Source organism: Phacochoerus africanus, chromosome 7 (genome assembly GCF_016906955.1).
Source record: "Phacochoerus africanus isolate WHEZ1 chromosome 7, ROS_Pafr_v1, whole genome shotgun sequence".
Taxonomy (NCBI): Eukaryota; Metazoa; Chordata; class Mammalia; order Artiodactyla; family Suidae; genus Phacochoerus; species Phacochoerus africanus.
This window is the reverse complement of record NC_062550.1, coordinates 80902464-80918316: the sequence shown is the minus strand read 5'-3', so window position 1 is coordinate 80918316 and position 15853 is coordinate 80902464. Positions and strand designations below refer to the sequence as shown.

At 40.9% G+C, this 15853-nt stretch overlaps 1 protein-coding gene across 2 annotated transcripts; it reads left to right on the top strand.

Moving 5' to 3' along the window:
- Positions 1-1299: 1299 nt before the first annotated feature.
- SLC38A2 (solute carrier family 38 member 2) lies at positions 1300-15500 on the top strand. 2 transcript variants are annotated; one of them, XM_047788038.1, is made up of 16 exons: positions 1300-1593; positions 2746-2943; positions 3253-3334; positions 3483-3598; positions 6449-6522; positions 6624-6716; positions 6849-6930; positions 8280-8362; positions 8977-9035; positions 9127-9294; positions 9692-9771; positions 9887-9987; positions 10543-10667; positions 11040-11184; positions 11298-11395; positions 12467-15500. In XM_047788038.1, the coding sequence occupies exons 2-16, from the start codon at positions 2828-2830 to the stop codon at positions 12563-12565; spliced, it is 1521 nt and encodes a 506-aa protein (XP_047643994.1). In that variant the 5' UTR covers positions 1300-1593; positions 2746-2827; the 3' UTR covers positions 12566-15500. The 2 variants fall into 2 exon arrangements, with proteins under 2 accessions (XP_047643994.1, XP_047643995.1); XM_047788039.1 differs by lacking the exons at positions 1300-1593; positions 3483-3598 and having other exon boundaries at positions 2798-2943.
- The last annotated feature ends 353 nt before the right edge of the window (positions 15501-15853 follow it).

Genomic DNA, 15853 nt, shown 5'->3' with positions numbered 1-15853 from the left:
GCAAAGAGAGGGGTGATTACCGCGTAGGGAGACTTTCTGAGACTCAGTGACGAAACTGCAGTGGCGGTGAGGGGAAGCCTGGCACTAAAGCAAGAAAGAGTATTGTTTAGGTGAGGCAGGTCTGACCAGTTGAAGGGGTGGGGGACAAAGGAGCGTAAAGGGGAAATCGGGTCCTCCCTTGTCAATCACGAACCCTGGTGCAGGCCTAGGGCACCCGCAGCCTCACGTGCCACGGAAATAGACAGTTGTACAGATTTCCTCAGGAAAACATTGAAAGCAGAAATTGTGATCACACCCAGCCCTGCCCAATCTCTCCCACGTCCCCAAAAGGAAGAGAGCAGTAGGTCAAATCGTTTGTTTATTCATTCATTCAACCAACAATTCTCTCTCCTAAGAGGCCTTTGTTTCCAGCCTTTCCGGCGGCACCGAGTATTCCACAGCGGAGGGGCCCCCTAGTTGCCTGGCTCAGCAAGACCACATCCACACTGGAAGGGGAGGACCAGCATTCCAACCGAGGCGAGGAGGGCTGTCCGATCGGGGTGGGGTGGTGGAATGAGTGAAATGCGTCTGCGAGAGGACCGCGGGCCTCCTACACCTCCTCGGTAGAGGCGGGACCCCCACCAGGGGTCCCTTCCGAGGGGTCTGGCTTCCTGGGCAGGATCTAGCTTTGCCCTAACTAGGGTTTTCCGGGTCCCTACGAAAAGGATATCCCGAAAAGGAGCTGCCAACCGAGCTAATCAGACTAGTTTTGAAGAGTGAAAGCAGGTCTACGAGGAGAAGAAAGAACGAGAACAGAAACCTCCCATGGAGACAACATTGCTGCTATGGCCCAACTTTGCGAGAGAAAACCCCCATGTAAATCGCAAAAATAACAGGCAGGAAAGGTTTGGGTGGGCGGGATGTGTCCCCAGAAAGCTTCGAGGAGAAAGCAGAGCCTGCTGCTGGTAACTCGGGCAGAAGGAAATGTGAAGGGAACGCTTTCTTAGAGACAACCCCTCGTCTAGGGCACCAATCGGGGCTGAAAGGAACAGAGCGAGGGAAGCACTGGGGTCTCTCCAAGCTGCCCCGGAGCCTGCACAGTAGGCTTCGCCAGTGCGGGGGCGGTGGGGGGGATGCCAGCGGGCCGGGCCGCCCGCCTCTGCCGCGGGGGAGGGGCGCGGCTGCGGCGGGGCGGGGCTTCGAGGGCCCGGGCGGGCCGGGGGCGGAGCACAGGTGGTGTTGATACACAAAGAGCAGGCACCCAGCGGCTGCGGCCCCGCCCACTGACGCGTACTCCCGGGCGGCCGCTATAACCCGCCGCTCGCCGGGCTGCTCCAGAGCCGCGCGACGCCGCCGTCCGGGAGCACTTTCCTCGCCTCGCCGCCGGCAGCCCGACCACGCGTTCCCACACACTCGCGCCTTTCCTTTCAGACGGCGGACGCCGGACGATTGGGGCGGCAACGTACCATTTCCCTTTTTAAATTAAAATCCTTTTCCGTCTGTTGTTGGGGTTTTGTTTTTGTTTTTTTTTTTTACAATTTTTGTTTGACTGAGAAAAACTCACCGAAGGCCTTTGCGTGTTGTTTCCGGGATACAGGAGCCGAGACCTCTGAGGTAAAGAGCGCGGGGGCGTCTGTGCAAAGGGCGCGGGCCCCCGGCGGAGCGGGGGAGGGGCGTCCGGGAGGGGCCGCGGCGGGAAAGCAGCTGCGGGTGGTTTGCTTCAGCGGAGGGTGTTTTCGGTCTGCTGGCCAGTCTTCGACCCCGGCCCGCACGAGGGTCACCGCCCTCCTCCGGGCGGGGGAGGGGGCGCGACGCAGGGGCCGCGTGCCCGCCCGGAGCGGAACCGCATCCTCCCGTTAGGGGGAGGGGTGCCAGCTGGGCCCGCGGCTCCGCTGCGACAAGTCTTCTGACTGATTTGAATTAATGAAAACAATTACAGCCAAGGGTCCCGGAATTCGGGGGCGGTGGAGGAGGGTTCGGGTTTTTAGTATAGCTTGGGGGCCAGGACTGGGGAAGAGCAGCCGGGAACGTTTGACAATCGGCGATCGATATTGCATCAGTTTCCTTTCCGGGCATAGGAGGGGCCAACCGGGCGAAGCGCTAGCGAGCCGAATGCCTGTGGACGGGTGTGCTCGAAGGCACGGGCGTGCGCGTGTAAACAAACCTTAGGCGCTTCTGCGAGCCCGCGAACGGACGTCCTCCCCTTCTCGGGAGAGGAGCACTCGTGTCAGCCCTTTTCGCCCGCTTTGAGTCTGTCTGCCGCAGAGGGGCATTTCCCCTTCTGGGGACTCTGGGAGTGAAAGGACGGACGACGCGGCGTTGCTGTTGCAAATGCCAGACACGGGGAGCTTTGCGCTTGGGCTCTGGGCTGCTTGCACACCCAGCCAATGTTTGGGTGGGATGTGTGCCCTGCGTGCATGTGCATGACCAAGGAGGCTTCGAGAAAAGCAAGAGACCCCTTCCCGTGAAAGTGGGGAGAATGGAGAGGGCGAAACTCTAAATTCCACTGGTGAGAGGCCGCGGGGTCCAGAGGGCGCGGGCCTCCGAGGCCGCGGCGCTGCAGTGGGACCATCTTTGTTCTCCGCGGCTCCGCGGTCTGTACTTTTCCGCCCCTCCGCGCGCGCCCCCGCCCCTCGCGCTCGGCTGGTACTTTTCCACTCGCCTGGCCAGGGATGAATCAGCCGCGCTGCGCCGCCCGGCGGCGTCACGTGACCAGGGCGGGCGGGCGGGCGCTGCAGTCCTGACGCGCCGCCTCTACCTTCACAGGCAGCCGCCCGGGCCCGTGCATCGCCAAGGACAAAAGGCACCCGGCGTTACTTGCTGCTCCCGATTCCTGTCGCTCCACAGCATGAAGAAAACCGAAATGGGAAGGTTCAATATTTCTCCGGATGAGGACAGCAGCAGCTACAGTTCCAACAGCGACTTCAACTACTCCTACCCCACCAAGCAAGCTGCTCTGAAAAGGTGGGAGAAGTTGTGTGCTTTTTTAAAAAACGACTTGTGTATACACTGAAGGTTCTTTACCTGGGACTCTGCTTCTGTTGCTTTAATTTACTGTAGCGTTTGGAGAGACCGTGCAATTTTTGAGATAATGGGGTTTATTGCAATGACATGATATCCTGTAAAAGTCTTCCAGTTAAAAGACTCCTAGTTAATGTGCATTTAAATAAAGATGTGTGACAGCTAAATGGGATGGGGGCTTTTGTGTTAAAGCATTCCTTTGTATTTGTATCTTTCAGTCCAATTTAGGATTTTTTTTTTATTTTTTTGCAGCCATTATGCAGATGTAGATCCTGAAAACCAGAACTTTTTACTTGAATCGAATTTGGGGAAGAAGAAGTATGAAACAGACTTTGTAAGTTAAAAACAATAATTTGTGTCTCTGTGGCTTTATGGACTAAAAGAATAGTTTTACTTTTAGATTTCAAATCTAACTTGCCCAAAGCTGGTTTTTCTCCTTTTAATTATTGTTATATGTTTGGTTATCGTTTCCCTCTATGTAGCATCCAGGTACTACTTCCTTTGGAATGTCAGTATTTAATCTGAGCAATGCGATTGTGGGCAGTGGAATCCTTGGGCTTTCTTATGCCATGGCTAATACTGGAATTGCTCTTTTTATGTAAGTATGTGTAAGTAGAGAGTCTGCCATGCAGGGCAGTTAATATGATACAACGTATATTTTGGCTCCAGAGACTGAATTTACAGTTGAAGTAGTTAAAAGTCATTTGCTTAAAATTTAAAATATGAGAATTCAGAAAAATCTCTTTATTCTACTGTTTCGCTGCATGATACTAAAAAAGCCAATTAGAGAGGAAAAATTAGGACAACATCCAAAACTGATAATTAAACTGAAAGTCTTTAAGTCAGCGGGAATAGTTAAAATTGAACAGTGATTGGCTATTAAAAAAGAATTGTTGATAAGTCCTGGGTAGTTAGAATTTTTGTTCTGGCAAAATCTGAAGCAAGAGGTATTAAAAAACATGGTACCTCCAAGTCAGTTGGTAAATTGACAGTCATCCCAAGGACCTGTGGCCCCTTATGTACATAAGGAACACAACTAGTTTTTTTTTTTAAATATATAGGGTGTGGTGGTATTTGCCTAACCTGGAACATGTTTGTTTTGAGACAAGTGAGTCATAATCTTCTGAACACAGAAAAGCAACCCATATGTGATTTTTTTTTTAATACATATTTCTTCAGGCCTTGTGATTGCCACAGCAAAAGAGGAATATTTTAATAACCGTTTTGAATTGCTTTTTTTCTTTTTTCTTGTCCAGTTAGAATTAGTTATTTCTGTATTTTCCAGCATAAATACTTAGAATTTTGGAACTATGTACTTTAGAACAGCGGTTTTTAACTGTTTGGGGGTCACTGACCCTTGGAGAGAATATAGTAGAAAAGTTTGGACCTTTTCCCAGGAAAACAAAAGAAAAATGCGTGTAAAGTTGCGTACACATTTTCAGTGACGTGTGTGTCGTTAACTACTAAGACTACTAGTACCGCCTCCTAGCTAAGGTGCTTTCTGTGGAAGATAGTGTGATTTACTGTCTGGATGAAAAAAACTGCTCGTACATGTAGCCTGGCATTGTCTTTTAGCTACAGGTGTATTTTAGTTAGCTAACTGGTGCCTTCTACTCAAGTTATTTTTCCCAGCAGAAAAGAAATTTGTGATGAAATTCCACACTGAAGTTAAGCATGGCTTTGAGCACTGGAAGCTAGGATTCACTCAGCTTATTACTTCATTAGCGTGAGGCTATTGGCAATCTAAGAATGAGCACCAGGAATTTACGTAGAAAGGACCCTGGAGTTTCAAATTTTTCCTTGGGGTGCTTGAATGGCATTATTGTCAAATATTTGAAACCCTTCCTAACTCTTAGCATGAAAATTGGAGGCAATTTTTAAAAGCTCCCAGTGTGATTATGGTGCAGAATTTTCATGAGATAAAATGGCACCTTTGTTTCATAAGAGAAAGCAACATTTTAATCTTACCCTTGTACTTGTGAAATTATTTATGCTTAATAGGGTCTGTGTGTTTGATGATTAGCTATTTTAATAAAGAGTTAAATAATATCAAGAGTGCTAAAGTGGCTTTTGAAATCTATCAGTATTTTACAAAGTTTATTTAGATGTGTGGAGATAAATGGTCCAAAAGCCATGTGGCTGCCATGATCTGGTTAAACCACACTATAGCTAATAGCTAACCCTGTTAAGTAGAATCAGTCTTGAGGCTGAAAGTGACCTCAAGGATTGTGAAATCTATTCATTCCTCATTGTCCTTTCTTTGTAAAAGAAAGGACTAAATTTGTCAGCACAGTTTGAACATTTTGCTTAAGCCATGCTTGGTCCAGTAGAGGTAAGGCTGATGATGTCATTTCCACGGCATTCTAGACCCCATAAAACTTTTGGCATGAGAATGGCAGCTCAGTGCTGCCACCTATATTTAACTAACATGCATCAGTTTCTTTGCCATGCGTACATTGTACCGTATCCACTGTGCCAGTACAGAATTTTGAAAATGTGACTGTCTTATTTGCAGAGTTTTCCATGAGTTTCCAGATTTTGATTTTTTGTTGTTGTTATTCCTTATAATAAAGAAGAAATTGATGTTTTTCTTGGCTTGCCTAGTGGAGAAAAAAGTAAAGCTGAAATGAGAGAGAGCATGTATCCTAAAGGAAAACTTAGTGACTTAGTAGAGAACCTTTGGTCCCTCGCTATTCCTCCCCCTCCCCATTCCATCCAAGTAAAAGGGCTTAGAGAGGAGACAGCGCAGGCAGTGGGACAGTTTGCCTGCTTGTTCTAGTACAGGCATTGTTTAACTTTGTGACAAAGCTGGGCCTATCTTCCATACCATGGGGGGCAATATAGTATATCGTCATAGTAGTTATTTCTCTGATTTGTGTCCAGTTGTTTGTTAAGCCATGCCTTGACATTTAACATGTCAGTATCTTTCCCCATTCCTTTATAGTCCCATTGTTCTGCTTATATATAATATGGTCCAATATAAAAGGTCTCAAGACCTTTCCTGAACCTATCTCAATCGGATTTCACAAGTACCTTGTAGGCTGGGTTTACTGGCAGGTGTTAAAACCATTTTACAGATAAAAGCAACTGTTACCACGCAGAGAAGTGGCAAGTACACAGCTAAATATTATGGTGCCAGAATCAAAATATCAGTCTTATAACTCTACCACTGGGAAATTTAGGCTGTCCAGTGTCTTCCAGCACCTTCTGTTCAGTGGGTGACAGTAGAGCTATTACCTGAGACCTGAGACAGGCATGTTTAGTGCCAGGTAAGAGGACTTGTTGACACCAGCCAGGAGAGTTACCTCCCATTCTTGGGGACATTTGATCTAGCACACAAAATACTAGGACAAGTTCCGTATTTAATGTGTAAATAAAAACCAAAAGAATTGTCTTTAAATATAGATGTGCTTTTTTATAACCTTGTGCCTTTTCCTTCTCTTATCAGAATTCTCTTGACAGTTGTGTCAATATTTTCCCTGTATTCTGTTCATCTCCTTTTGAAGACTGCCAATGAAGGAGGTATGTAGCATTCTTGATATTTCTAAACAATTATGCCTATTGTGATTTTCTTCCTCTTATAAAATACTTTCTTTCACGCTTCTGGGTTCTTTAAATTACAGGGTCTTTATTATATGAACAACTGGGACATAAGGCATTTGGATTGGTTGGAAAATTTGCAGCCTCTGGATCCATTACGATGCAGAATATTGGAGGTAAGAATTTTTAAAAGACTGCCTTGGGTAGATCCTTTTTGCTGTTTGTGTAGCAGAGAGGGGTGACACGTTACATTTTGTGTCACATGTCACATTTTGCACTTGTAATGGTATAATTTTGTTTTCCTCCAGCTATGTCAAGCTACCTCTTCATAGTGAAATATGAGTTACCTTTGGTGATCCAGGCATTAATGAACATTGAAGCTACGAATGGGTAGGTGCTAAGTAAGGTTGCTCATAAAAAACCGTCATAGTCTAAAATGATTTAGATACATTTTATCAAAGTTGGATACAAAATGATGATCAGTAAATTTTTTTTTTTTATAAATGTTCCTATTGAATCTGACCAAGAAGTCCCCCATAAACTAATTTGATCTTTTGAGAATGAAAAGCCAAAGATAGCTAGTCCTTTAACACTGGATACCAGATTTATACCCTGGATGTGAAAACAGGTTTTCTAAAACTACTTACCTTTTTTCCCTGTTTACTATCCCAAGAAGTTGTAGTTGAATAACATATACTCCAATCTAAATTAGGACTAACGTTTTGAATTACATTAGTTCCTGTCTGGTTTTTGCAAATTTTAAGCCTCATCTATTTAAGATTCAGAAAGAGCAGAAAATGTGTGGCCCTGCTGTAAAAACCTTATCCTTCTATTGCAAAGTCATTCACCCCAGTGGACTAAAAGGTTTTTATCTAAAGTAAACATGAGGAGGGATAATTTACTTCCCAACTTACAAGTGGCTCGTTATCTCAAAATAGAGAGGTGTGGTTATCTCTTTGACATTGGAAATTTAATAAGCTGATCTTTAAATATTAGTTTTCCTTGGGGGGTTTTGTTGCTGAAGTAGACCGAGTAGAATTGACAGGGCAATCAGAATTTGAAAATAGTTAATTTAAAACATTGCTAGAACTCTTAGGAGAGATGTACAACATTTTCTCTGAGTTCAGAAGGGATCTTTTTACTATTTTTGGAGTCACGGTGGTACTCTCTACAACCTGGAATACGTTGTTTTGGGAGGTCAGGTTTTGTGGTTGTGTTCTTGACTATGTATTTATGGAAGTATGAAAAAAACTTCCTTGTTGAAACATTATAATAAGTACATTTGCTAATGGATGTCTGAAAGAAACTTCTTTTAAAACTCCCTTATTTCCAGCATTTAAAAAAATGGGAACTCAAGCTATGACAAAGTTGATGGATAATTTTCTGAAAATGCTTAAAGATAAGATTATTGGCTTAACAATGTCCCTTTGTTCCCTACATTAGTATCAAGCCTTTAAGAAGCATTTTAAGTTATGAATCAGCTGGCAGCCTTCTCAGAGCAAACAGTGGGACAAAAGTTAGACTGTTTCGTACCCGATTTCTAACTTGAGTGAATGTTCATCTAGCAGCTAAGTTAGGAATCTATTCCTGTCTACGTGGGCTTTTTTGAAAAAGCGGTCCTCTCTCTAAACCTGTCTCTCTTTTTTAAAGTATGAAACGAGTCCTTTGAGAAGATTTGTATGTCATTCTGGGGATATTTGTGGCTGGTTGTGACCTTGTTTTTCTTTTCTTTCACTCAGATTGTGGTATCTGAATGGTGACTACTTGGTTCTGCTGGTGTCCTTGGTGCTCATTCTTCCCTTGTCACTGCTGAGGAATTTAGGTGAGCAAACCCATCTCTAGAGAGGACTGAAATGAGCCTCACCAGCTAGCTGGCTTCCTTTTAGTCAAAATGAACGAGAGCTAAAGGAGACGAAGGCATTCAAAGGGCTTAAAAAAATCCTAGCAAGATAGTTACCAATGGGCCCTGATTTTTTTTTTTTTTTCTTTATATAGTCATACCCACCACATATGGAAGTTCCCAGGCTAGGGGTCAAATTGCAGCTGCACTTGCCCGCCTACACCACAACCACAGCAACACCGGATCTGAGCTGCATCTGCATCTTACACCACAGATTGCAGTATTGACAGACTCCTAACCTACTGAGTGAGGCAAGGGATCAGACCAGGATCCTCAGACAGCGTCTGGTTCTTTACCTGCTGAGCCACAGCAGGAATTCCAAGGGCCCATATATTTTGTTGACATTTATATCATCTCTTGCTTTCTAAAAATACATAAGGATAGTTAATTGTTTTAGTTAATAAGTGTTTTTAAGTAATTCTGCATCTTACTGCAGAAGAGTTAGAAATTTTGTTGTGTCCACACTGAAGTCTTGCAAGCAGAATTGAGTTATATTTGCCCTAATACTCTTTTTTTTTTTTTCCCCCTTCACATAGGATATTTGGGATACACCAGTGGCCTTTCCTTGTTGTGTATGATGTTCTTTCTAATTGTGGTAGGTATAATTTTTATTTAAAGCTAGAGATTCTTTTTCCAAGTCCTGTCACGTTATTCACTCTAACAATTGCAAAATAATATATTTTCAGGTGATTTGCAAGAAATTTCAGATTCCTTGTCCTGTGGAAGTTGCTATAATAATTAATGAAACCATAAACAGCACCTTTACACAGCCCACAACTTTTGTACCTGATATGGCTTTTAATATGACTGAGGATGATTCTTGCCGACCACGTTATTTTATCTTCAACTCACAGGTAACTAAATACAATCTTTTGCTCAAAGAAAGATTTTAGGGAAGGAAACAGAAAATACCCAGTGGAAGTTTTTTAAAAACATGCCCAAGGTAAATGGAGATGAGGTAAAGAGCTGCTTTTTAGGAACCATGATTAGCTCATTGAGGATGAGGAGAAAGCACTGGTTTGTATCTTAAAATAGGTTGAGAAATAAAGTAATCACCTGTTGTTAAAATTGACACATCCGGAAGTGAGGATATTGAACACAGTGAACAAACTAAAAGCGTGGGAGCTAATTATGCAGGAAAACATTATTTTAGGCTTTGATTTTTAAATTAATGAAAAAATATAAGTTGCAAAACTGATAACATGAGTTTGTTACTTCAGGATATTAAGAACGTTTTTACGTCTTTTGCAGACTGTCTATGCTGTGCCAATTCTGACCTTTTCATTTGTCTGTCATCCTGCTATCCTTCCCATTTATGAAGAACTTAAAGGGTGAGTACTTTGCCTACTTTCATGTAAACTTATTGGAAAAACTGGTAATATATTAGATGACTTGCTATAACTATTGCTAAAACATGTGTCTGTATTTTCCTTTGAATTTGCATAGCCGCAGCCGTAGAAGAATGATGAATGTGTCCAAGATTTCCTTTTTTGCTATGTTTCTCATGTACCTGCTTGCTGCCCTCTTTGGATACTTGACTTTTTACGGTAAATAATGTCTAGTTTACCAAAAGGACACTTAGTGAAATGAAATTGGTCCTTCTGTAACTTTAAAAACTCAAGTCTGTTTTGGTATACTTCATATTTGTGATGAGAAATTGAACTTAGAATTTCCTACAGTATATTGAATCAGTAATTTCTAGAATCCAGGTTCAAGATATGCCATTAGCCGTTTAATGACATTTTTATGTGATACCTTCATCCTGTCTCCTCTCCCATCCCCTTCAGATTATGCGCACACACACACTCACACACATTTACACACACATCCCCCCATACCATGGATGGGATTTAGCTATTTAGCTCCTGTTGTTTTTAATGGGGGTCATGTGGCTAAATCTCTTCTTGGTATTTAGAAAAATTTTCCTTCAATGTTATTTTAATTGCATTAACCCTAATTCCAAATTAATCTTATTAGCCTCTTAGTTTATAGTTATTTTGCGAGTAGCTAATAACTTCAGTGCAGATTTTCTAACTAATCTCCAGAGAGAACGGCACACTTGAAGCTTTTTTTGTTTTGTTTTGTTTTGTTTTTCCTTATAGACCACGTTGAGACAGAATTGCTTCACACCTACTCTTCTATCATGGGAACTGATATCCTCCTTCTCATTGTCCGTTTGGCTGTGTTAGTTGCTGTCACCTTGACAGTGCCTGTAGTTATTTTCCCGGTAAGTAATCACCTGCTCTCCTTTCAGTAGGAATGAGTTGTTAAGCATGAAGATTTGTGAGATTTTCATCTTCTGGGAGAAGGGAAACAGTACAACTTGATACAACTTGATGTTGCAATATCAAGTTGATAGTGGTTTTTGAAGGTGTTTTTTGTTTTATGTTTGTACATTTTTAAAACATCCTGGAGCTTTTTTTCTGTAATTTAAGATGCAGAATGATCTTTACAGTGTTCATATGTTTCAAAAACAGCAGTAGAGGAGGGGGTGCAGTTTTAATATTTAATATTTAGATATATTTATTTCTTGTTGTTTGAGTTTTGGCTTTTCCACTATTTAAAGTTGCAGTATTTATTTATCCATTTCTTTTTGCAGATCCGGAGTTCCATAACTCACTTGTTGTGTGCAACAAAAGAGTTCAGCTGGTGGCGTCACAGTATCATTACTGTGTCCATTTTGGCATTTACCAATTTGCTTGTCATCTTTGTCCCAACTATAAGGGATATCTTTGGTTTTATTGGTAAGTCTTAGGAAGTGTCAGAGTTGATTGAAATAGCAGGGATGTTAAGGTTTAAAAAATGAATTAACATTGATTCGTTAAATCCTTAAGGAATGGTAAATGTTCTTTTACAGGTGCATCTGCAGCTGCTATGTTGATTTTCATTCTTCCATCTGCCTTCTATATCAAGTTGGTGAAGAAAGAACCTATGAAATCTGTACAAAAGATTGGGGTGAGTGAGAGATTATGATTGGAGAAAGAATAAAATCGAATGCCGTAAATTCCTCAACTGATTTTAATTTAGTCTCTTAAATGTCATTTATTCTAGTTTTATTTTAAGTTTCTAGTAAATAGATTTGTGCTTCACATGTGGAAGATTAGAGGAGTGCAGGGGGGGTGAGAGATGGTTTGCCATCTAATACATAACCTTAAGTTAACTGTAAGAAAATTCTTATATATTTTAGAGATAAGAACAGAGTGTAGAGTATACAGATACTGACTCAACTTTCAACATTTAAGCAGTATTTGTTGGACCACCTACTGTGTGACAGGCGCTTAAATGGGCCTAGAGTGTGTAAAAGAGGAAGAAATGGGCTTAGTTGAGTGAGACTAACCATCTTTGAAGCAAAGCTCTGGGAGGCTATTTCTACACTTTGAAGTGGCATAACAAGTGATTTTACAAAGAGTATGAAGTGTTAGCTATGGATGATCCTGGTGGGGATATTTAGGGAAAAGACCGCTTTTCAGTCCTTATTCTCCACTACCATTGTAGTGTGATGAAAATACTAGAATTGTTTATAAACCAACAACAGCCATCTTGTCTTACTCAAAATATATGGTGGCAGTAATTGAAGGGTAGGATCAGAGGACAACTTATTCATGTTTCTTAGAAAAACCTCCAGCTTGGACTTAGGCTGCATTTTTAAGATGACTTGGGTTTGATTTTGTAAGTTACATTTTTTCCTTTAAAAAAAAAATGCAGAAATGCAGTCCAGTTGTGTTATATAAGAAATAGTTTATTCAGCAAAGAAAATTTTTTACCATTGCATTTGATAGAAAGGAGTAGAAAGGGAAAGTTGTTGGAAGGTTTCAAAGATACATATTTTGAAACATCAAAAAATACATATTTAGTGCTATATAGATAACCCCTTGATCAATCACTCAAGACAGTTTAAATATCTTAGCACTATGAAATATTATGGATACACGTTGAGTCATCATTAGCCCATTTTTAAAAGCAGGCAGAAGATTTAGCGTATGTTTTGTTGTTTGCTGATCAGTTTTCTCTGTGTGCTCCTTGCAGGCTGTGTTCTTCCTGTTAAGTGGCATAGTGGTGATGACCGGAAGCATGGCCCTGATTGTGTTGGATTGGGTACACAATGCCCCAGGAGGTGGCCATTAACTGGCACCACTAAAACTCCAATAGTCCATTTGATGCCAGTGTTGAGTCAGCTCTCAACTACTATGAAATTTCACCTAATGTTTTCAGTTTCACTTCCTTTTGAAGTGCAGATTCCTCGCTGGTTCTTCTGAGTGCAGAATAAGTGAACTCTTTTTGTTTGTTTTTGTTTTGTTTTGTTTTTTTAAAAGAAACTATTCTGTATGATAGAAATGGATGTTAACAACAAAACCACGAGTCTCGGGTTAACGGAAGTGACAATTTTATTCCATTCCAGAGAATGGACGAACTCTTAACTTTTAATCAAGCCACATGTTTGGCTGTGTCATTGTTTAACTTGGATATTTTATGATTTTACTTGAATGTGCCTAATGGAACCATTCGATGTGAGAAACAATTCTTCTTAATTTACAGCAAAGTATTGAAATAACCATTGAGAAAAACACTATTATTTTTTGTACCAAAAATATTTAAAGACCTCAGAAGCACTATTTTACTTTTTAAAAATTGCTTTTTTTGAACTTTATCCAAAAGCAGTTGTCAATAAATTCCGTAAAAAAATTTCATTGTTATTTAAAAACGTAATATGAAATGATTTGCCTTTTTGTAGGCATGATAAGCCAAATACTTTTTTTACCCAAAATAATTTTTAGAGAAAATGATGTAATGAAAAATTGTACCATGAATAGTAGCATAGTTTTTTCCATTCAGACTTCACCGTTAAAGGCTATTTGCTTGATTGTGGCTATACCAAATCAGATGAACTCTGTTCATCGCTTTTCTCCTCTGTCCCCAAATAATTTGGTTCATTTAACTGAAATATTTATGGCTTCAATCTAGCTTCAATCTATTAGAATCAATAATGCAGTTATTTCTGTGGGAAATAAAGTAACTGATTTTGAGGTACCAAATAGTGCAATTGGGTAAAACAGGGTTTATTCAGTTGCATCTGCCTCCAGAGTTGTGTTGACAGCTCCAGGTTTTTTTGGGCCAGCCCTTTTTTGGCATTGCTTCCAGCAGTGGAAAATGGGCATTTGATGGCTATAGGCCAAAACTGTTCTATCCAGAGAGTACAACTTTTCAAAATGCTCATGTGCTACTGGAAGTGTGAATTACTTGACAATGTGTGGTTTAGTTGTGTTCATGTTTTGTCTACAGTAGAGGTCTTATCCACAGGTTACACCGATATTTGGTATAATAGAAGCTCTCTTCATATAGGCCACTGGGTTTCTCATGCAGTAAGCTTTTTTAAAACTCCTTTGCACTGGATTGTCATCTCATTCTTGTACAACATAGAATTACTTGTTTACATCCCACAGATAGTTAGCTAGGGAAAACAGTGCAAACCTGAGTGTACCTAGTCGGTCCGACTGCATGTTCACCCTTCCATTTCAATCCCAGTTAGAAGTGAAAAAAATTCCTCGGCTTTAAGAGCACATTTATTGTACGTCACGGTGTATGGTGAATATATTATTAAATAATGTGGTACTTTGCTCATCAGACATAATGTCTAAACTCTAATATACATAATTCCATTAGTGGTTGAGGGAAGCAAATAATGGAATCATCAATTGGTTGTCTGGCTCTAAGGTTGTTCTCTAAACATTTGTAGTTTTAGGCAAGGGCCAGAAATGTGGCAGACGTGGTTTTTGTTATGCATTCTTGTATCATATGTGACTAAATTACAGACGAAACGTCTGTAATCAAAGACCCTTGTGGAACTGGAAGACGTCTTGTAGTGCGACATTGGGTGAAACCAATGGTCCATTTTTGTTTGTTTCTACGAAAAGGGAAGTGGGGACCATCTTGAAAGGCAGTGAGAAGACGGATTCTACAGCACTGCTTTCATTTAATTGGGCACTTGGCACTCCGTTTGAATCCAGAACCTCACCTCTAGTTCAGACCAAGAATTGGCACTTCAGCTAGAGTTCCTGGAAAAAAATGGCTGGTTTTGTATCTTAAAGACTTGCCAGGGAATACCAAGTAAAGAATTGTTCTCTACAGTTTACATCCTTTCACATGGGAGCAAATACCATGCAACCCGGAAGAAATGGAAAAAAAAAAACTTCTCTTACAGCCAATCAGTGTGAGGCTCCTCCCATCGCCTGACTGTTTAAGGTTCAAAATCAACTGCCAAGGGTAAATTCCATTGCATGATTTTCTTGGAACTATCGTATCTACCTGGAGGTTCCTAAGCTGAATTCCCAGCAATGAGCAGTCTTCAGTATTAAAACCACTGTCTGGTCACCTCATTTTGCATTACTGTCTTCCGTGGATGTTTCAGTTATAACTGTAATGTTATTTATAGAACAGCATTAATCCATTAAAGCTAACCTATTTTTCAATATTTATGATAATCTTATGTACATACATTGTCTGTCCATATGTATTTGTAAATAGGTTGTAAATACTGTCATGTTTGGGTCCTGGGTTCAAATGTATATATTCCTATAAGTTTCTTAACTGCATTTTGATGAATTCACATTATGTATCTATAAGAATTGTCCCCAAAGTACCTGTACAGAGATTTCAATAAGCAAGTTGAGAAATTGTGTAAACACTAGAAATTTAAAATACTGTTCAAATTGTATTTACAATAAACAAACTGGTTGAACATCACTTTTTTTTTTTTTCATGAAAACTTGGTGCAAATTCAGATCTTGTATTTAAATTTTTAAGTAAGGTCTAGATTTTCAAAATGCAGTACTTCTCAAAATGTGACCTAGTGTAATGAAATCAAATGTGATCTAGTGTAATGAAAGACCTTTGAGAACCTGGGTGTGTGAAGCTTGGTGTATATAGTGTAAATATGCCCACTGTACTGATAAGAGACCAACAATTCCAGTATGGCTTGTTGGCAAAGAGTGCTACACCGTTTCAATGAAACATTGTATGTTTGTTTTAACTGAACTAAAATAAATACATGCTTAATCCTGAATAGCAGTGTTTTATTTAAGGTGATGATAAGCCATGTCAGCTGCTGTATTTTGTAAGTCTGGCCACCTAGCATTTAGAGGGTGCCATATAATGTGATAATGATGCAAGAAAAAGTGGTTGGGAAAAAGGTTCAGTTTGCTCTTAAATTCCTAAGGATGATTATGAGGAGGGATGGAAAGTGCTCCAAGGCATCTGGAGGACCTGAGCGTGGCTCTGCTCTAAGTAGGCCGATGTGCATCAGAATCACCTGGGGAGCATTTGCAAAATGCCCCTTTCTGAAGAATCTGCCTGAGGACTGATTCCTTAAGTCTTGATTTTTTTTTTTTTTTTTGGTCCTTCCAGGAAGCTGCCCAA

Excerpts from the sequence above, each read along its gene's own strand:
- SLC38A2 (XM_047788038.1), top strand. The coding sequence starts at position 2,828 with ATGAAGAAAACCGAAATGGGAAGGTTCAATATTTCTCCGGATGAGGAC. Across the intron at positions 9,036-9,126 it reads TGATGTTCTTTCTAATTGTG|GTGATTTGCAAGAAATTTCA; the intron begins GTAGGTATAATT and ends ATATATTTTCAG. Across the intron at positions 11,185-11,297 it reads GGATATCTTTGGTTTTATTG|GTGCATCTGCAGCTGCTATG; the intron begins GTAAGTCTTAGG and ends GTTCTTTTACAG.